This window comes from Schistocerca americana, chromosome 2, assembly GCF_021461395.2.
Source record: "Schistocerca americana isolate TAMUIC-IGC-003095 chromosome 2, iqSchAmer2.1, whole genome shotgun sequence".
In the NCBI taxonomy this organism is placed as follows: domain Eukaryota; kingdom Metazoa; phylum Arthropoda; class Insecta; order Orthoptera; family Acrididae; genus Schistocerca; species Schistocerca americana.
In genome coordinates, this window is record NC_060120.1 from 695,763,704 (window position 1) to 695,783,271 (window position 19,568).

At 37.0% G+C, this 19,568-nt stretch overlaps 1 protein-coding gene across 4 annotated transcripts in view; it reads right to left on the reverse strand.

Annotated features, from left to right (window-relative positions):
• Positions 1-16,263: 16,263 nt before the first annotated feature.
• Positions 16,264-19,568, reverse strand: part of LOC124593897 (ralBP1-associated Eps domain-containing protein 2) — a 126,815-nt gene continuing 123,510 nt past the window's right edge. For all 4 annotated transcript variants that reach the window (XM_047132245.1, XM_047132244.1, XM_047132246.1 and 1 more), the window contains one exon: positions 16,264-18,073. In XM_047132245.1, the coding sequence (XP_046988201.1) occupies positions 17,923-18,073 (151 nt within the window). In that variant the 3' untranslated portion in view covers positions 16,264-17,922. The remainder of the gene's footprint in view (positions 18,074-19,568) is intronic.

A 19,568-nucleotide genomic window follows, 5' to 3' on the forward strand; every position in this document is an offset into this window, starting at 1 on the left:
TAGTCGTGGTGAGCAACCATTGTGATTGTTCCAAAGAAGTCATCAGATGGAATGAGGAATTACAGGTTTTGTTTCAGTGACCAATAACATATCTAAATGTATGCATATCCTATACTGAACAGGACAGAGACTTTGGACAATATAGGTCAATGTAAATATTTCTGTGTGATGGATTTATAGAGCAGATATCACTAATTGGAAGTGGTTCCAGAAGACTGTCTGAAGACTGTGTTTACCATTTCATGGAGTGACTATCAATACTGATGGGTGCCATTTGGGTTTAAGAATGTGCCAGACACATTCTAAAAGTTATTGGATGGAATGTTACGGGGATTAAAACCATGGCAATGTATAGTCTATTTAGACAATGTTATTGTGTTTTCTAAAGATCTAGACGAGCATATAAAATGATTGATGGAAGTGACTAAGAAATTGCATTCAGCATGTATGACATTAAGTATTGAAAAATGTTATTTCACATCAACAGAAGTGAACTATCTAGGCCATGTGAGTAGGCAAGATGGTGTACAGACTGTCCTGTGGTTGATGTGTGTTGTCTGTGACTTCTTACCACCACAAACAATGAAACAACTGCATTCAATTTTAGGACTGTATAATTATTATAAAAATTTGCTAGAGGGTTTGCTGAAATTGCTAGACCATTGACTCACTGGAATAAAAGATGTGAATTTCCAGTGGTCAGCCAACTGTCAAGCCACATTTGAGAAGTTGAAAGATATAACAACTAGACTGGTATTAGTATTTCCAAATTATGAGAAGGAATTTATTCTATCCTGTGATATACGAGGGTAATCCCAAAAGTAAGGCCTCCTATTTTTTATAAGTACATAGACCAGTTTATTTCTACAATGGTTTACATCAGTTTACAGTTTGAACATTTAGCTATTTTTCGACATAATCACCATCTCTGTCGATGCATTTTTGTAGATGCTCTGGCAGTTTTTGTATGCCCATGTCATACCAGCTCACTGCCATGCTGTTCAGATAGTTATGAACCTCTTCTTTCACCTCATCATTGGACCTGAATTGCTTTCCGGCCAAATGTTCTTTTAACCTAGGGAACAGGTGATAGTCACTGGGTGCCAAGTCAGGACTACAGGGTGGGTGGGTGGGTGATTATGTCCCACTGAAACTGTTGCAGAAGAGCAATGGTTTGCCGAGCAATGTGTGGGCTAGTGTTGTCATGGAGAATGTGTACGCCCTTGCTCAACATTCCTCTTCTCCGGTTCTGAATTGCCCGTTTGAGTTTTTTCAGAGTCTCACAGTACCTGTCAGTGTTAACTGTGGTCCCAGCGATTCCAATTCCTGGAATTATGCTATGGGGAGCTGTTGGACATGCCAACAGAACTGATTTGGTAATTAATGCAGGGAGACTGAATGCTTGCCAGTATGTGAGAAGAATGGAAGCGCCCTGTTGTCATGTTCTTCATGACCAGCATACAAAATTGCATATTCCAGTACAATAATGCAAACACTACACTCCAGTTCACATAAAAAACACCTTAAGGAATGTCTAGATCCTTGAACTGGCCTGCCTGAACCCTTGATTTGTCACACATAGGGCACGTCTGGGCTGTGATGGGAAATCCATACTTTCATACTGGCTTCTAGCAGCTAGAAATTTTCATGAACTGAATGGCATGTTTTTCAAGATGGCAAGAGATTCTCCATTATGACATTTGGAGACTGTTTGAATCCATGCCACAATGAATACAAGAATCTGTTTGTGCCTGTGGGAGTCACACCTCATATTGATGTTGATGATAGACATCACTTCCAAATGAAATGAAAGTTTAATCATCTAATACCTGTTCTATGATGAACATCTCCACAAAGTTTGATAATTATCTGACAGATGCTTCACAATGTAACACTTTCCATTTTTATTAGCGTATATCTGTCTGATGTTGCTCATCATTGATCTGCCACAATTATGGAAGATATCTGTACTCATCTCGGTGGGAAAATAATTGACAAGCTGCCACTGAACTTAAAGTAAGAAAATGGAAATCCCTACCAACTGAAAAAACATTGAAAACATACATCATTAGCCACTCTTTCTACAAATTATCTTAATAGCTAGATCCAAGAATTGACAAGTTTTGTTAACTATATGACAAGTAGCAGTGTTTGTTGTAAAGCTACACGTCAAACAGCAATTTACTCTCAATAAGGATCACAAAATTTATGTTAGTAATTATTTTCTTCAAAAAATGCCGTTGTAATCTAGTAATAGTGAAGCTGCCAATGTAATCTAGTAATAGTAAAGCTGCCAATAGCAGCAGCTGGTAGACAATTAGTATAACTGAAAAGGCTGGTTTTCTTTTTCTTTTACTTGATCAGATTTAGCTTTTACAAGCCTGAATAGCATTAAGCAGTATAATGGCAGCTTATTGTTAAAATACAGATGCAGACGAAGTTTATGTGGTTTCCTTATCTTTTGTTAATACACACATCAAAAAAAATTTTGCATCACCTCGGTTCTGAGAGTTCTGGAACCTGTACACAAAATTGGAATAGAGATCAACATAACATAAATATCATTTCTGCCCTATTTATTGCTCATGAAAACCACACATTGCACATTCTATCACCAAACAGCATGACCGTCAGGGGTACTGGTCCAGATTGCTGTACACACCGGTACCTCCGATACCCAGTAGCACATCCTCTTGCATTGATCCATACCTGTATTTGTCATGGCATACTATCCACGAGTTCATCAAGGCACTGTTGGTCCAGATTGTCCCACTCCTCAATGACAATTCAGCGTAGATCCCTCAGAGTGGTTGGTGGGTCATGTTATCCATAAACAGTCCTTTTCAGCCTATCCAAGGCATGTTCAATAGGGTTCATGTCTGGAGAACATGCTGGCCACTCTAGTTGAGGGATGTTGTTATCCTGAAGGAAATCATTCACAAGATGTGCACAATGGGGGTACAAATTGTCACCTATGACGACAAATGCCTCGCCAATATGCTGCCGATATGGTTGCCCTATCGGTCGGAGGATGGCATTCACGTATCGTACAGCCATTGTGGCACCTTTCATGACCACCAGCAGGCGTACTTCGGCCCCACATAATGTCACCCCAGAAGACTTGCTGGACAGTGTGTCTAAGGTGTTCAGCCTGGCCGGGTTGCCTCCAAACATGTCTCCGACGATTGTCTGGTTGTTGAAGGCATATGTGACATTCATCAGTGAAGAGAATGTGATGCCTATCCTGAATGGTCCATTCAGCATGTTGTTGAGCCCATCCATACCGTGCTGCATGGTGTTGTGGTTGCAAAAATGACATTGCCATAGATGTCAGGAGTGAAGTTGTGCATCACGCACCCTATTGCTCACAGCTTAAGTCATAACATGACGTCCTGTGGCTGCACAAAAAGCATTATTCAACATGGTGACTTTGCTGTCAGGGTTCCTCTGCACCATAATCCATAGGTAGCGGTCATCCACTGCAGTAGTAGCCCTTGGGCGGCCTGAGTGAGGCATGTCATTGACAGTAACCCTCTCTCTGTATTTCCTCCATGTCCAAACAATATGGCTTTGGTTCACTCCAAGACGCCTGGACATTTCCCTTGTTGAGAGCTCTTCCTGGCACAAAGTGACAATGTGGACATGATTGAACCACAGTATTGACTGTCTAGGCATGATTGAATTACAGACAACACGAGCCCTGTACTTCCTTCCTGGTGGAATGACTGGAACTGATCAGCTGTCGGACCCCCTCCATCTAATAGGCGCTGCTCATGCATGGTTGTCTACATCTGTGGGTGTGTTTAGTGACATCTCTGAACACTCAAAGGGACCGTGTCTGTGATCCACAGTCAATGTCTATCTTCAGGAGTTCTGGGAACCAGAGAGATGCAAAACTTTTTTTGATGTGTGTATAAACTTTAACTCATTACATATCCTTACACGTTCTCTTCCTCAATGGGATGTATGGAACATGATGAACAAGTCACCAGCTTATGGTCTCCATCAGCCTATGGAGGCTCCAAGTGGCTTGTGCATTTATGATATTAGCTTTTCACACAAAACTAAACACAATGTTTAGGAGATATTTCCAAGCTGAAAACCAGTACTGTGTTAGATCTTGAGGCATCAGCAATAATTAGCAAGAGCATCTCTTGGAGCCGGCTCAGTATAAACTCTGTATGGCATAACTGAAGGCTGTCCAACTCTCTCTAGTAGTGCAGGACACCCAGACTGACTCAAGCATGGTATTGGCTGTAGTAATGACTTCTTCACCGCAGTAGTATAGCTGAGACTTTGCAAAATTGTAGGATGTGCTTCACACCTCTGTTTTCGTCCGTATTTTTTGGTCTGACATTGAATTATCCACCTGAATTCAGTTGGTATTTTCCTGCCATCTCAGGAAAATGTTCTAACTAATTCTCATATAAGATGTGAGACTGCCTAAGCAAACTTATTCTTTTTAACTTAGGAAGATCATTCCACACACAAACCACAGTTTCTCACATTTTCCATATTGCAAATAATCTACTCTATAACCTGTATGGTGAAAGGTGGGCCCTGGCAGTTAAAGTTGGCTTATCATGACTACTTTGCATATCTACTATAATCAGTCATGTAATGCAGTTTTGTACACATCTCTCTGGTAATGCCTCAATGTTGCTGCAATGTTATATACACCTGTTGTTTTTTGTGATGTAGCTTTGGTACTGCAGTTGAAACCTGGTTGATAGTACTGCCAGCTGTTGGGGTTTTTCTTTCACCATGCAAAGTATAGAAACCATCATAACAATGAGATAGTAATAAATGCAGCAGCATTTATTGCGTTAAAGATAATGTGCTGATCTTCCAAAGCAAATACTAATATGATTCAAGTTTCATTGGAGGGCCAGTATACTTTGTCACATACCTTCCTTAATCTTTTAAAAAAGCTACAAACAACCTGAAAAATATTCAGTTACAATGTCTTAAGAAATCCACTGTGCCTTAAGTCGTTTTCATAACTTCAATACTGTACTTAATAGTAGCAGGTGCTGATCCAGCACTCAGTTCAGTAAGGTGCAGGGAGGGCTGGAAAAGGGGGGAGGGGAGGAGTCACAGTTTGTTATATTCTCCCACCATAGGCACCTATAACAACAATGAAATACCAGTAAATAAAATATTTTAATACAGTAACTATACTAACAATTTCTTTACATCCTGCTTAGTACATCACCTTAGTATAACTTCCAAGAAATTTTAGCACAGAGAAATACAGCATTTGGAAAACAATTTGAGTAGTGCATGTGTCACGCAACAGTTATAAAAACAACAAACTCTCACAAATCTGACAACACAAAAATTTATACAGTGTAGAATCAAAATGTGCATTCACCATTACCAGAATTTCACTTAGTACTATGACTGTGAACACAGGTGTGCAGATTATTGCTGTGTGATCATGTAAATGACAGGAATGCTCTTCATTAGTCTTCCCATATCTGACTTGACTAGCTTAACGTTTTTATGGCAGCAACATCTGGAGGGCACAGTGCAACAACCACTGACAGTTTGTTTTTAGATTCAAAAACTACCTTCTTTGACTTAGATGTAACATACTGCCTCTCAATTTCAATATAATGTAGTGACCAAACAGATTCAGATGAAACAAAGATAGTGTTTTATCTCATAATCATAAACAATGACCCAAGTAAGTGTTAGAGAGAAATTACAGGACTAAAAGTGAAAGAGATGCATAATGCAGACTGTGTAGACTGAAAATTTAATTTCTTTTCTACATGTGCTTACACCAACTTGGTTGTACATCTGAATCTACACAATTAAGATTTGGCGAATTACAGTATTCACAGAGCTATTTAAGCAATCGTTCTTCCTGCACTCCAAACATCACTGGAACAGAAAGAAACTCTAACCCCTAACATGTGGTACAATGATAAGTACCCTCTGCCATGCTCTTCATTGCAGCTTGTAGAGTATGTATATAAATGTAGAGGTCCAGCACAAAACTTTGTATTTTTCCATCTTCAATTTTGCTCAAGAGATAGGATGTCAGCAGACTATTGTTGCATCGAATAACTATTTATTCTCCATATTTTGAAATTATTTGAAACAATTTTTTTTGGATACCATTTCAGTTTCACCAATCCTGTTCAGTAATGTTTCTTCACTCCTTGCTGAAGTTTATCATCATTAGAGGCAGACAATGCAAAGGCCTCAGCAAAGCTAAATTGGTTTTAATGTGTTCCATTAGCATATATTTCTCCATTGTTTTTCCAGTTTAAGGACCTGAAAACATCCTTTATGACTACCAATAATAGTTTGGTAATAGAGAATTTCCTTAGCTGCTCCTATTTTGGTTCTGAACTTATCGCTATACTGGTGAAGTCTAATGGAAATTGTATTAACAGTTGAAATTACGAACCCTAGGTCTGCTTCCATAGCTGATGGGTCAGTAATATGGAAAACCATATGAGGGGACTGAGTATTGAATTGTTGAACATTAGTTCATCCTCATTGACATGCAAGTCACCAAAGTGATGCCAACTATAAAGACTTGCACTAGGCAGCTATGCTCCCCACAGGCAAGGCTCCAGGACTAGCCACATGCATTATCATATGAACCCCAAACAAAGTGGTAAATCATACTCATTATTCCATTTTATTTTTATTCATGATGATATTACTGTCTTATGGAATGGACTTGGTCCCAAATAATTAAACTCTGAAGAGAATCACATACTTGCCTCTTTATACCCCACATGCCCCCCCCCCCTTTTTCTATACACACACACACACACACACACACACACACACACACACACTGATGTCACTGATTGTTTTACTGTAATTATATAAAAGTGAATGACTCTGACTCTGATGTGATGTAAATAGAGACAGTCCTATGTTAACTTGTATGCATAATTAGTTCAGGAAAAGTAAATTGTTTCCACAGCATGGTTCTCTGTATAATTTTGTGTTTATCTTGATAGCCATCACAACCACACAGAGCCAAATTAAAGGCTGATTCAATGGGACCAAATGAGTCTATAATTTTACAAGCATATTATCAGAAACTGCCTAATTTCAACAGTTGCTCCTCCTCCAGGCAATGCCTGATCTCCCTAATTTTTTTCCTTTCATTATTCTGTGGGGGTGGGGCCACTTGTTGGACAGAAAAATTTCCAAAAGCTTTGAAATAACAAGTTTGGTGGAAGTCATCAAGTGCTGTCATACTCAAATACTGGATGAATATAATCTGGGTAATTTGCACATCGTGAGCTATGCTTTCTTGTTTCAAAACGTGTACATGGTTTCTGTCTTTAATACTAGACTTCTTGTGTCTAATCTTATCATTATAGCTCTTAATGATTAGATTATGACAGCATGTAAGGTCAGTGTTATAGAAATGTAGCCTTCTACAATTGTCACTATTGTTTCAACAATGCCACTGTCAAAAGCAGATTGCTGAGCTTACAAGACATATGCTTACACCTCATATACAAATGATGTGTCCCATTCACCACTCATGACAGTGCTCCAGTAGAAGACGATGACGCTGATCTGTTCACAGAAGTACTTGCTACTACCAAGAAAAATCTGGAGTGAAATCTCAGCAGTATTGTCTACCATGCCTCACAGAAGTTCTTGCTAGTATCACCGAAAATTTAGAGTGAAATCTCAGTAGTGTTGTCTACCATGTTACATGGGAAATGTATCAGTAATTCTGTACTGACATTGACTGATTCCAGGAAAGGTATTCATCAACCTCCTGTAGCACAATGAACAACAAAGATACAGTTCCTCATTGACACTTCCATCCTTCGCCCCATCTCCCACTATGCAACACTGATAACAGCCACCCTGTACACCTCCACCATTGTCAATGTTCATCTAATTATTGGGGTAGACTTTCTGTCATTCAGCAACTATTTACAAACTTCACCATCAATGTCTATTGATTCAAGAAAATTGTGGATGAAGCTGCAGACATTTACAATGTATTGATGCAATCATCCACACAATTGCTGGTGGATCCCTGTATAATAAACTGCTTCACCAGTCACCAAAGTTCACCAATCTGTCAGCAGCTTTAACAACTGCACTCCAATCTACAATCAGTTCATAGTTACAACATCTGGAAAACCTGGACACTGATTCCAAGGTGATCATCAAACAGGAATTTCTCTTTGTTCTTGCCACAGCAACCTGTTGTCTGCCAGATAGCAGTTGGCCATCTCTGCTCCACATTTTAATGAAAAATAATATTATTTTATGCCCATGCAGTGATTACTGACAACTACATGCTAATACCATGCTCAATCATTACCACTGAGGACACTATCACTAACAGCTATGGCACACAAATGTTCCCAATGTTGCCTTGCACCATATTCTCATAACTCCTGAAATCATTCCGGAAACTGCTACCTATACTTTTGGACTTTTTGAATTCACTCGTATACTATTTGAGTTAAGCATTGCTGCACAGACATTTTTATGAGTCTGTATGAAATATCTTGAATTCTGTAATGTCTACAATGATAATAGTCTCACCATATCATGTAAAGAAGCAGAGCATTCTTGCCATCTCTTAAGACTGGTCACCTGATTACAAGAACATTCAACACATAATGAACTTGACTGCCACAAGGCAGAGCAGAGGTGATCTCTTCATTTCTGAAACATATTACAGTATGTAAATTGAGCCTTATGTGTATAACAAATTTCTATCAAAGATTCATTCAAAATTATGCTCTCATGTGTACACCACTATGCGTTTCTGAAATGCTCTCGGAAGCTAGGGGACACTTTAAAATGGACTGCAAATGCAGATGCTGCATTTCGTAAGTTAAAAGCCATAGCTACACTAGTAACCCTCACCATAAGCACTCGTATCTCTTCAGCGGACACCTCATCAGCTGTGATTGGAGCTGTTTTGCAGCAATCTGTCATTATGGCAGCTCTTAGCATTCTTTAGTTAGCTACCACCCTTGCAAACTACAGCTTGATGTGTGACAGAGAATTTTATGCAGTCTATACTTCCAACAAGAATTTTTGACATATGGTTGAATGTCAAAATTCAGGTTTTTACTGATAAACTGTTAATGTTGGACATAAACCAGAAGCAAAAGAAATGATTTCCATGTGAAGACTGACTCCTCCACTTCATCTCACCATTTACAATGAGCACTGAACATACTGACGGTGAACACAATGTCCCAGGAAATGTCTAGTCTCACATCAATACCACAAAGAAAGAATTGATTTTAAAGCCCTGCACATTGCATGTAAATTAAGTAAAGTTACTCCTCACTGCCACACCTGGTCTGCAGCTCTGATGCGTCAAAATTCTACATACGAACTTAGGACAGCATTATGATGTTTCAACATAAAGGTTTTGATACAAGGCCACCTCTTTACTAGACAAATGTCACACCATGAATTAAAGCCCACAATACAGTTGCTAGAGAAAACACTTATTTGGCCGGGCACAGAGAGACACTTAAAAAGTTTATTTTTCTGTGCAATGCTTGCCTATGCAAAAGATGAGCATGCATCTTTCAGGTCAAATTGGCATATTTATAACATTCATCAAGTGGTTTGACCATGTGCATATTGAAATAAGATTATTCCCACCATCTTACAGATAAATCTACTGCTTGACAACAATAAACAGGTTTTTTACATTTACCTGAAGTCCTTCAATGGAGGATTCCATTCCGTAAAGTTGCCAAAACATTTTTTCACAGATGGATTAAACAGATTCATCTATCACTTCACATCAAAATAGATCAAGGTAGACAGTTTGATTTCTATCAATTTAAAGCTCTTGGGGCCACCGCTTGGTGTAACCACAAACTGAGTAACAGCCGACAGTTTAATGGAACACCTAAACACTTAACTTATTATATCCTAGATGCCACACCTCCAACCACAGAAGAAAAAAGAAATTCCTAACTGCCTAGCTGGGTTTGTGAGCCACTCTCAAAGACAACCACCAAATCTGCCTATGGATTAACACTACGCTCGTCTACAGAATTTTCCCCGATACATAAATCTTATCAAAGCATCAAACTTTTTTCATGTTTTGGCCTTAAATCTGAAAGCTAACAGTCCAAGAACATAGTACACAACATCCTTTCATCTTCCACAACCAGCAGATATGCAAACAAGCTTTTGTTCACCATGGTTCCATCTGAAAGTGACTTCAATCGCTTGTACGGTGGTTCATTCAAAGTAATTAAACATCATAAAAAAGTGATACTGATATAAATGGAATACCTACAACAATATTTATTGACAGATTAAAACAAGCCTTCACACAGTAGAACTTGTCACATATTGAGGTAAAAGAGTCTGCTAAAAATGTCACCAACATCCAGTTCTGTACCACCACCTTGCAGTTCACTACTGAGGACTGGCAATGTCATTGAATCACATCCCAGGAATTACCTGCTCTGAATGTCATGTCTGCTTTAATCCAAAAGTGCTGCTGAAACTTGATGGGGAGTGACTATTACTCCTTGAATTGCAGGGAGATAGTCTGTGCGTCAAAACGACATTGCTGTAACAATTACCGTGCTATATTCTCTTGAGTAATTACATGTGATGACTATATTCTACATGCCATTGCAGTAGATTTGCTATAATTAAATGTTTTTTTCCGAACATGTCTATTGTTTTTGTGTCTTTTCTGTCTTCCTGTTTCCTTTCTTTTAGAGTACATAAAAATTAATCTTCTGGAATAACCCAATTTTTCTCTTGTACATTACTAAACATTGGATTGTAGAAAAATGTTTCAAAACGCAATATAAACAACTCAAAAATTATTTATTCAATTTTGTAACTGCTATTTCACTAAAGAAAAAAAAGACTTCCAGAAACACTGGTACCATAAGTACCTGTGAGTCTTACCAATTATCAGAAGAAAATTGTGAGTCTTACTGCCTGATTTGAGTTTTGGTGTTTTTGCAGAGGACAGTTTCCAATGGACTGTTTGTGAAACAGCTGATAGTGTGTCACATCACATCCATTTCATGAATGCCGACAAATCAACAAAACTTATCTCAATTGTATAATTAAATGTTTATAAGTTAAATAATTCACAAATAAAAATTAAATATTTCACTCCTTCACTGTTTATTTAACTCTGAGAAGCTATTTTTATCTCTAATGTGAAGTACTCTATTCAAGCTGAGAAGCAAGTTCACACTATTAGAGCCTTTCCCAGTCTATCTACTGCAACTTGTAGCCACGAACTCTTCAGATTCCTTATCACAATGGTGTAAGAGGTCTTCCTTGTGATTATACCCACTTGGATTCCACTTGAGGACTGCTTCCATTCACTTTTAACGAATTTTTTTCTCCTCTTTTCATATGCCCTGCCCATTTCCACATTGATGTCTTAATTCTAAAATGTCACTTCACTATGCAAATATTGTCAATTCTTTAGTAGTCCATTTCTTTTTTAGGGGCTTGTGTCAATCTTTCATTTCCCTCTGCAAAGTTCTCAATTTCCATTTATCCTTCTAATTTGCAAATGTCTACTAGCATTTTAGACTTTAAGACAACTGAGTTTCCTCCACTTCACTATATGAAAAGCTGATCATTACTCAAATACAATTCCCCTAAAATTACTAACGTGTATCTAGTAAATTCAACGCATGTTAATTCATCCACTGATGTCATATAAGAGCAGAAACTGATTTTTTGCAGATCTTGTAGAAACCATATATACAGTGGTAAAAGTTTTCAGTAAACACAAACTAGCTGTCTCCACACAATGAAACAGGTAATAATTTGGCAAACTCAAATGACGTGGCTCATAGAGACCTGTGCTACAGTCAAAGTCAATTATCTGTCTGTTTTTGGCTATTACTGAAGCTTAAATAACAGCATAAGTGCATGAATTAACACATTACCTAAAAAAATGCTGAATGGTCTAAAATAAATATAGAATGTGCAAATGTACAGACAAAGAGACTTTTGGTAGACACCTCAACCAATAGCATCTTCCTGAAGACATTCGTGTGTGTGTGTGTGTGTGTGTGTGTGTGTGTGTGTGTGTGTGTGTGTGGGGGGGGGGGGGGGGGTGGGGGGGGCACGCGACGCGCACTTGCGTGCTGGGAAGTGTGAGAACACATGGGACATGTTTTGTGAGAAATAGATCAAACTGATAATGCCACAAAGTATTTACTCAGTAGAAAGCATAATTCTACACCTTATCACTATGTGGAAGCATGGAACAGCACCAGCTGCAATTTTATTTTCTATCACTGCACCCAGTTTTAGCCCCCAAGGCCATTTTCAAGTGGTTATGAGCCTAGCATCTTGAACAGACATACTGTAGTTTGTCTGTGTGACTTCCATGGTTCCAGGCTCATAACAACTTGAAAACGGCTGTAGTGGCTGAAACTGGTTGTGGTGACAGAAAATAAAATTGCAGCTGGTGTCGTTATCTGTTTGCAAGTAGGTACTGCAGCCATGGACTCTGCACCATTGTGTTCCACACACTGCACAAGGAAATGTATCACTCTATATTTGATGCCTGTATTGTTTCTCATTCATTCACGATGCTTTTGTCCGTTACCTGTTCACACCTGCAACCATCTGCCAAACCAAGATTATTTTTTGAAGTTGTATGCATACTTTAATTTTGCTGTTTTCAGCATTTAATATTTCAAAAGAATTTAATTTAATTTCCCCACAAGTTCTGTACCCCATGACAGATTTTTAGTTACATCGAAATCTGAAGCATACTCAAAAGACATAAGTAGTAAAACTTCATGATGAATGTAACATTTGAAGAAAATCAGAAGACATTAACATCAGTTTCTGATGAATTGTAAACAATTACATAATTACAAGGTAAGATACATATGTACATGTAACTTAACATGTTTGTCTTTGATTCTATACTCTTGTGCAAAACTGTTAAGCAAGCCCATGCTTCACCATTTCAAGAAAGACAAGAGTCTTAAAAAAATCATTTCTCATGTGGATTTAAAATTCATGTGTTCTGGTAAAAATTCATGTGTTTTGGTAAAAGAAGTTCAAAATAAAATAAGCCTTATTCGTAAATCATTTAAAGAACAGCTTGACACTAATGCCTCTAATTCTGCATAAGCAGTTTGTAATTAATGATATACAGCAGAAGCTTCTGTTTATTAGCTGCTGTTGCCCTATTTATTTATTAACTCATTCCATGTACCTGAAGAGCCTTCCTACATGCAGCAAAGCATGTTACACACTGTGAGACTGAATGAAGGAATGGGGGAAGGAAAACAATCATGGGGATGTGAAGGTGCAAGGTAAGTAACTGAACAATTCTATGCCATGTATAAAACGAAAATTTCAATTTAGAAAATTGTGAAAATCACAAAGGGACAAAGACAATAGATGACAAAAGAATGACAGTTAAAAACAATACATGACAAAAGAACAACAGTTGAGACACTGGGACAAAACAAGAAAAAGAATACGCAAAAGTCTCTCTGTGATTTTAACTTACACAATTTCTACAAAAAGTGCAATTTAATGCACCATGTGAAGGTCTCGACCATATTGCAGCTCTTAGTAACTGCAGTACACGTATTTCAAAATTCTGACATTAACAGAAAAAGAGAAACTTTCTTGTTTCACTTTCGAAGTCATCAAATATGCCACACTCTTCGTATGTGTTACCAGTACATTATTTGCAACAATGCAGAAACATGAAAAAAAAAGCTGATTCCTTAAGAACTGAATAGAACTGAGGTTTAAGTATTACAAAAAAGCAAGACTCTTATCTACAAGTAAAGGACTTGCGAGCAGTGTGTCGACTATACATGTTCAGAATTACAAATAATTTTGGAAAAGCATTTTGAAGCAAGTTTATTGCCTATTAATACAACATTTCTCTGCAGCTATTACAAAACTGCACCATATGCTTTAGATAACAGTAAAACTCTTTATATGGTGACTCATTCACATAGCATTCTGTGACTTCAAATATATTTAACATGTAGATGCAACGAAATACCATGCTACGGGTAGTCTGTCACAAGCATGACACACACAACAAATGTTTAAAGTTGTGGCCAGCAAACAGTGTACATGAAACTAGGCAACAAGGTAAAAATATTCAATATTTTTGGTCACTTTTATGTAAATAAAAAAATAATATATTTTATAAACATTATCACAGCACAGAAAATAGAGTGTTACTAGAATCATCAACACTGATAATGAGATTACTTATTTGCTTCTTAATCAAGTTGTGCAGTTTTAGCTGAAAGACTGAACTACATGGTGATATAATGACAAATGAAAAAATACGAACACTAACATTATAGCAGGTTATGATATGCGTCACCTGTCTGGTGACTACAAGAGCTTTCTCAATTTGTCGTATTGACATTTTAGTCTGGTGACTACAAGAGCTTTCTCAATTTGTCGTATCAACATTTTAGTAACTAAACAAATATTATCATTCTCAGGTAAAAAAACAAAATTTGTTTACAAGACTGCAGGGAGCAAAGTAAGCACTGGAGTAAAGTGTGAGGAGCAATTACCTAAAATTTGCTAAATCAGCAACTGCTCTGATAAAATATATAGTCTACATTTCGTACAACATGGGTAAAAATCGAAACCAAGTAGAAAGTGGGAAAGAGCATATTATTCATTTTGTCCCAAAAGCTGAAGACCCAATGTACCGCAACTTTTTTCTCCCTTTATTCCTCTCAAACATCTCAGATCCCACCTTCATCATCTAACGCCCATTTATCAGTTTAGCATAGCTGATTTTGTTTATTAGATGTTACATATGCTATCTGCTCTTTTATGGCAACAACAACATAAACTTCACTACAAAAAGAAAGAGATTTTCCCCACTACAAAAAGAAAGAGATTTTCTCCAGGGTAAAAATTCATTCTGAAGGAAAATATATGTCATTTCAAGTTGGTGATGAGGGAACTTACTGCAAATGATACATACAAACTGCACCAACTAATGTTAACAGATATTGCCATGTGGCACACTAATCAGCTAGTCCTAAGTTGAGTATGAATAATCTCACTGGAGTATAATACATACAAGTGTGTCAAGTTTCACACATATTGCTTAAATCATGACTGCTACATTAAGACAACACATAACATGGGTAAATCAAATGTACATCTCAATAAATATACACTCCATACACAAAGACATACCTATAACACAGCAGTCTATAAACAGACACAAATGAATAAGCAGGTGGTGGCATAACTGCTGGCAATCTATTCAACACTTTGTTCCATTCAAGTTATACACAACAAAATGCACTCTCGCCTCTTCTTTTTTTAAAAGAAAAGAGAAAGAAAAGAAAAAAAAAAGAACAGTACTGTGACCACTGCAACGAGGGCTAAAAATGAAAGATGTGATTCCACTGTTTGAATGTTCTTTCTCACAATAACTCCGTATAATTAGTGCTTGTGTAAATATTCACAGTCAACCCCAAATCTGACAAACATTCATTCCATGTATGTTAATATGAAATATGAAGAAGGGACAATGGTACACATCCCCAAATTCTTTTAAACTGATTGCTGGGATTAGAGAGATGGAAACAATGTTTTCTGTGTATTAGTCTGAATTGTAGATTCTGTTAGAAAAAGAAATTATCTTGTAAATTGGAAACAATTACAATAACAAAACAAACAGAATTTGAGTATTAAGTTGTTGAAGAAAGAACAAAAATTGGTGCTTGTTTCTTTCCTTTTCTTTTCTTTTGTATAAAATTAATGGTAACATACTGATAAGAAAGGGTAAGGCATGGATCAAAAAACTGTGTGAATTGGCTTTGTACAGCTATAACCACGTTAAGTGAAAAAATAACCAATACACAACTTGCTGGAAGTATACTGGTTACAGTTACCAAAAACAGAAGTATGTGAATACATAACTTTTGGAAAAAAACCTCTTGCTTCGAGGTAATTCATGAATTGGCAGTATGGACTTTCGATCACAAAATATGAACTGCTACAAGGCTCTTTAATCACAGAACAAACAGCAAGAGAGAGATGAAAATAAATGAGATTGACAATGGAAATTGGAATTTTGCAATTTACTCATATGCTTAACTGAATTACTCATGTAATTCAGATCTATGATGTTAAAGAACAGCACTATACTTCAATCTTAATACACTAACTATACAAGCTTTTGATGCAACACCTTTAACTGAGGATTGGGAAGGGTGGTTAAGGAGCCTCATAGTATATTTTCCATAGATTCTGGGACCCTATTTTTAATCATGTCCTAATCTCTGCTGTCCCTCGGCCTGAAAGCAAATCTTTGGTTGTAAAATATAAAGATTTAATTCAGTTTTTTTTTCCTACAATATCGCACAGTTGCACTATATTCCTTTGTATAGTCTTTTTAATTATCTACTCTAGTTCATAATTATTGGGATTTTCTTGTTTTGTTTTAAATTAGCACACACAATGTAGACTACCATCCTTTCAAGTACACAGAAAGCTTCACTCTCATTAGGATACACAACAGAAAAAGAAAAAAAAAAATCAGATCATACAAATATTCATGAACTCATCAGCACATAAAAGTCTTAACATGACAAGTACTGCAACAGTACCAAGTATCTCCAACTCTGAACGTGTGTAACCAAAGGTGAGCATTACATGAAGCTCCATCCGATGTTTTTGTGACACTGACTGTAGATTCCCCAGTTTCATTTACTTCCAAATTATCTTATTTTATGGCACAAAAAAGTTTTCCCAAGTCACTCACTGGACAATACACTCATGCAACTAGATCTGGTCTGGAACTCTTCCATACTTCAACCTGCTATCAATACATATGCACAGAGAATTTTGCTGTAAAATTTCAATCAGAGCACTTCCATCTCTACACAGACAGTAAATAATGGAGATGCTGGCATATGAATGGGCAATTTACGACAATTTTCTGTCAACAAGATAAGCAGGCAAATACAATGGCTTCTACAACTTTTTTGGATTAGCTGCCTGTTTAACTTCACATAAATGTTTCAGCAATAGTAACTAACCAAAACTGTCAGTATATTAAAGACAAACATGTATACTTGAATCTTCACATACAAACAAACAAAAATAATGTTGAATAACATCCCCATTATCATTACAATGAATTAAAAAAATAGTAAATTTAAAAATTACATTCACAATTTGGAATCTTTGCTTTTACATGCTCTCATATATTAATAACTACATGTTCAATTACAAAGGTCAACAATAACAATATAAAAGGCATATATTGAGCACAAGAGAGGTAATCTGTCTAGGAAAAACTCCCAAGATAAAAAATACACCTCTGGCCACAACTTCCAAACTTCTCAGGCAAAACAACTCAATTGAACAAGAGCACCAATGTACAAAACGTACAGCACTAACACAATAATACTTGTGGCACCTTGAAGCATTATTTTAGAACACCATAGTAACTGCATATACTCTGCAAAACAAGCCAATCTGGAGTGTCCAGCATAGGTTTTTTATGATCTCTTTACTACATACAAAGCACATTTAGCAGTCAATGCCATTGACTGTTGCTCAGTAAACAACACATTTTAAGGAGGTCTTTTTACTATATTAGTAACTGCCTGGAACTTAAAATGATCTAACAGATTTTTTCCCTTCTTTCTGACATACATGTCAACATATAAAATAAACTGCACATTTTAACATACATCTATGTCAAAAACTATCTAGCAGTTTCAACCTTAATTCTCTTCGTAGATTATTACAAAATAGCATAATAAACATATATATTTTTTAGACTCCACAACTGTCTCTTATCCATGCAATAAAGAATTCTATAACTGAAAATCGCCTTGTATCCAGAAAAGTACAAGACAGTACTTTGAGAAATTCCAGTACACAATATACTCTTTAATTTAAGGGCTTTCATTCTGTTAGGTGACTTCTGAGATGCTCCAACTGCATTTCCAAAGAGGCCCTTTCTTCTTGAACTTCTGCTAATTCTTGGTTCAGTTCCTGGCACACTCTAAGCAGCAGTGTGTTTTGTTCTTGAAGTTGACGCAACGTATTCGATGGCCTAAAACAATGAAGAATATTTACAGTGTAAATAATGTAGCAAAACAAAATAATGAATGTACTACAATTATATCAGTTTCGAGGAGAGGGGGGGGAGGGGGGGGGGGGGAAGAGGCATAGATGTCACTCATATAACATCCGAATGTTGACAAGCAACAGTACCACTGCTTGTTCATAGTAATAATAACTGCACTCCCACCCAGTATCTTATCCTTAACAGACTTCAAGAGTTGCAATGCACACCCAAGAATTGATTTAATATTTACTTCTTCAGGATTAAGTTTTTCTTACTCATTAACAGTCACAGTCAGTATTTTGCTCTTTTCCGAAGAGTAGGGTTTTTTCCCCATGTTATTTCTGCAATGGCTTCAAGCTTTGCCTATTACTGCAGCCACATCGTCAAAATACTACTTCCCGTTGTCTCATTTTTTGACAGTTATTGAGTGCTATGCCAATTCCCTGGTCTATAGACATCATCTGTGCCAGTTCATCATCGTTTACAACATACAAATAAATGTCCTTGTGTGTTAGGTTTTATTCAAATGCTGAGGTTATGTCATAAGCTGACCTCTTTGTTACAATAGTGCAGCACATTACCTTACTCCACAACCACAGAGAAGCTGATGTGGTGAAGAACGCTGTCTCAGAGTTCTAATAATGCAGCTGGAATTTCCTACGCATTAAACCAAAGAACGACTGTATCAACAATATAGCAATAAAAGCAAATTATCTTTAAGAAAACGAGGTCTTATACATGATGATCTAACATCTGTGTATAAAAATTTAATATCACTTCAGACAAGGAACCCCAAGCGGATAATCCACATCAAATAATCCTTAAGCTGAAGCAAGGAGAGCTCTGTTCTTAGGTGTCTGCTGCTTGATGAAGGGCTCCTCTGGACATCACACTACAGTACAGACTTCAGTTACAGGCATACATACTGCTCCTGTTTATATACATTCTAATACCTTCGATCCACCTACATTAGGTCATAATCCCTACCGCTTCTTATCTCTCAGGATCCAGCCTTGCTGAATCTATCAGTTTAGCTGGTTTATATATCACAGCTACATCTATTTCATTTTCACTGCATTCATAATTATGTCTTCCACTCCAGACTATCACATAGTCGATTTGTTTGTTTTCCTATCACTCCTGCAATTCCAACATGCATCTCTCCGTTATCCGGTGAATAAGCCTCAATTTTCTTTCAGTACTTGATCTCTAATATACTATTAAATTAAACAAAAGTGCTTCAGGCCATCTTACTCTTCTCTTTAACATTTTTTCTGCTTGTCCAGCTGTCTTAAACTGCCATAAACTCAACAACTTATGATTTGGTTCTATGACTTCATTGTAAATTTCTGCTGTTTTCTTTTCAATATAGTGGTTACACGTGATTTAGGATTTTTTGTTAAAGCTTATCTGGACAAGAGGCAAATAGTACAACAGCTTTGGCAAAATGAGGGTTGTTAAAGTAAGTTACATCCATGTG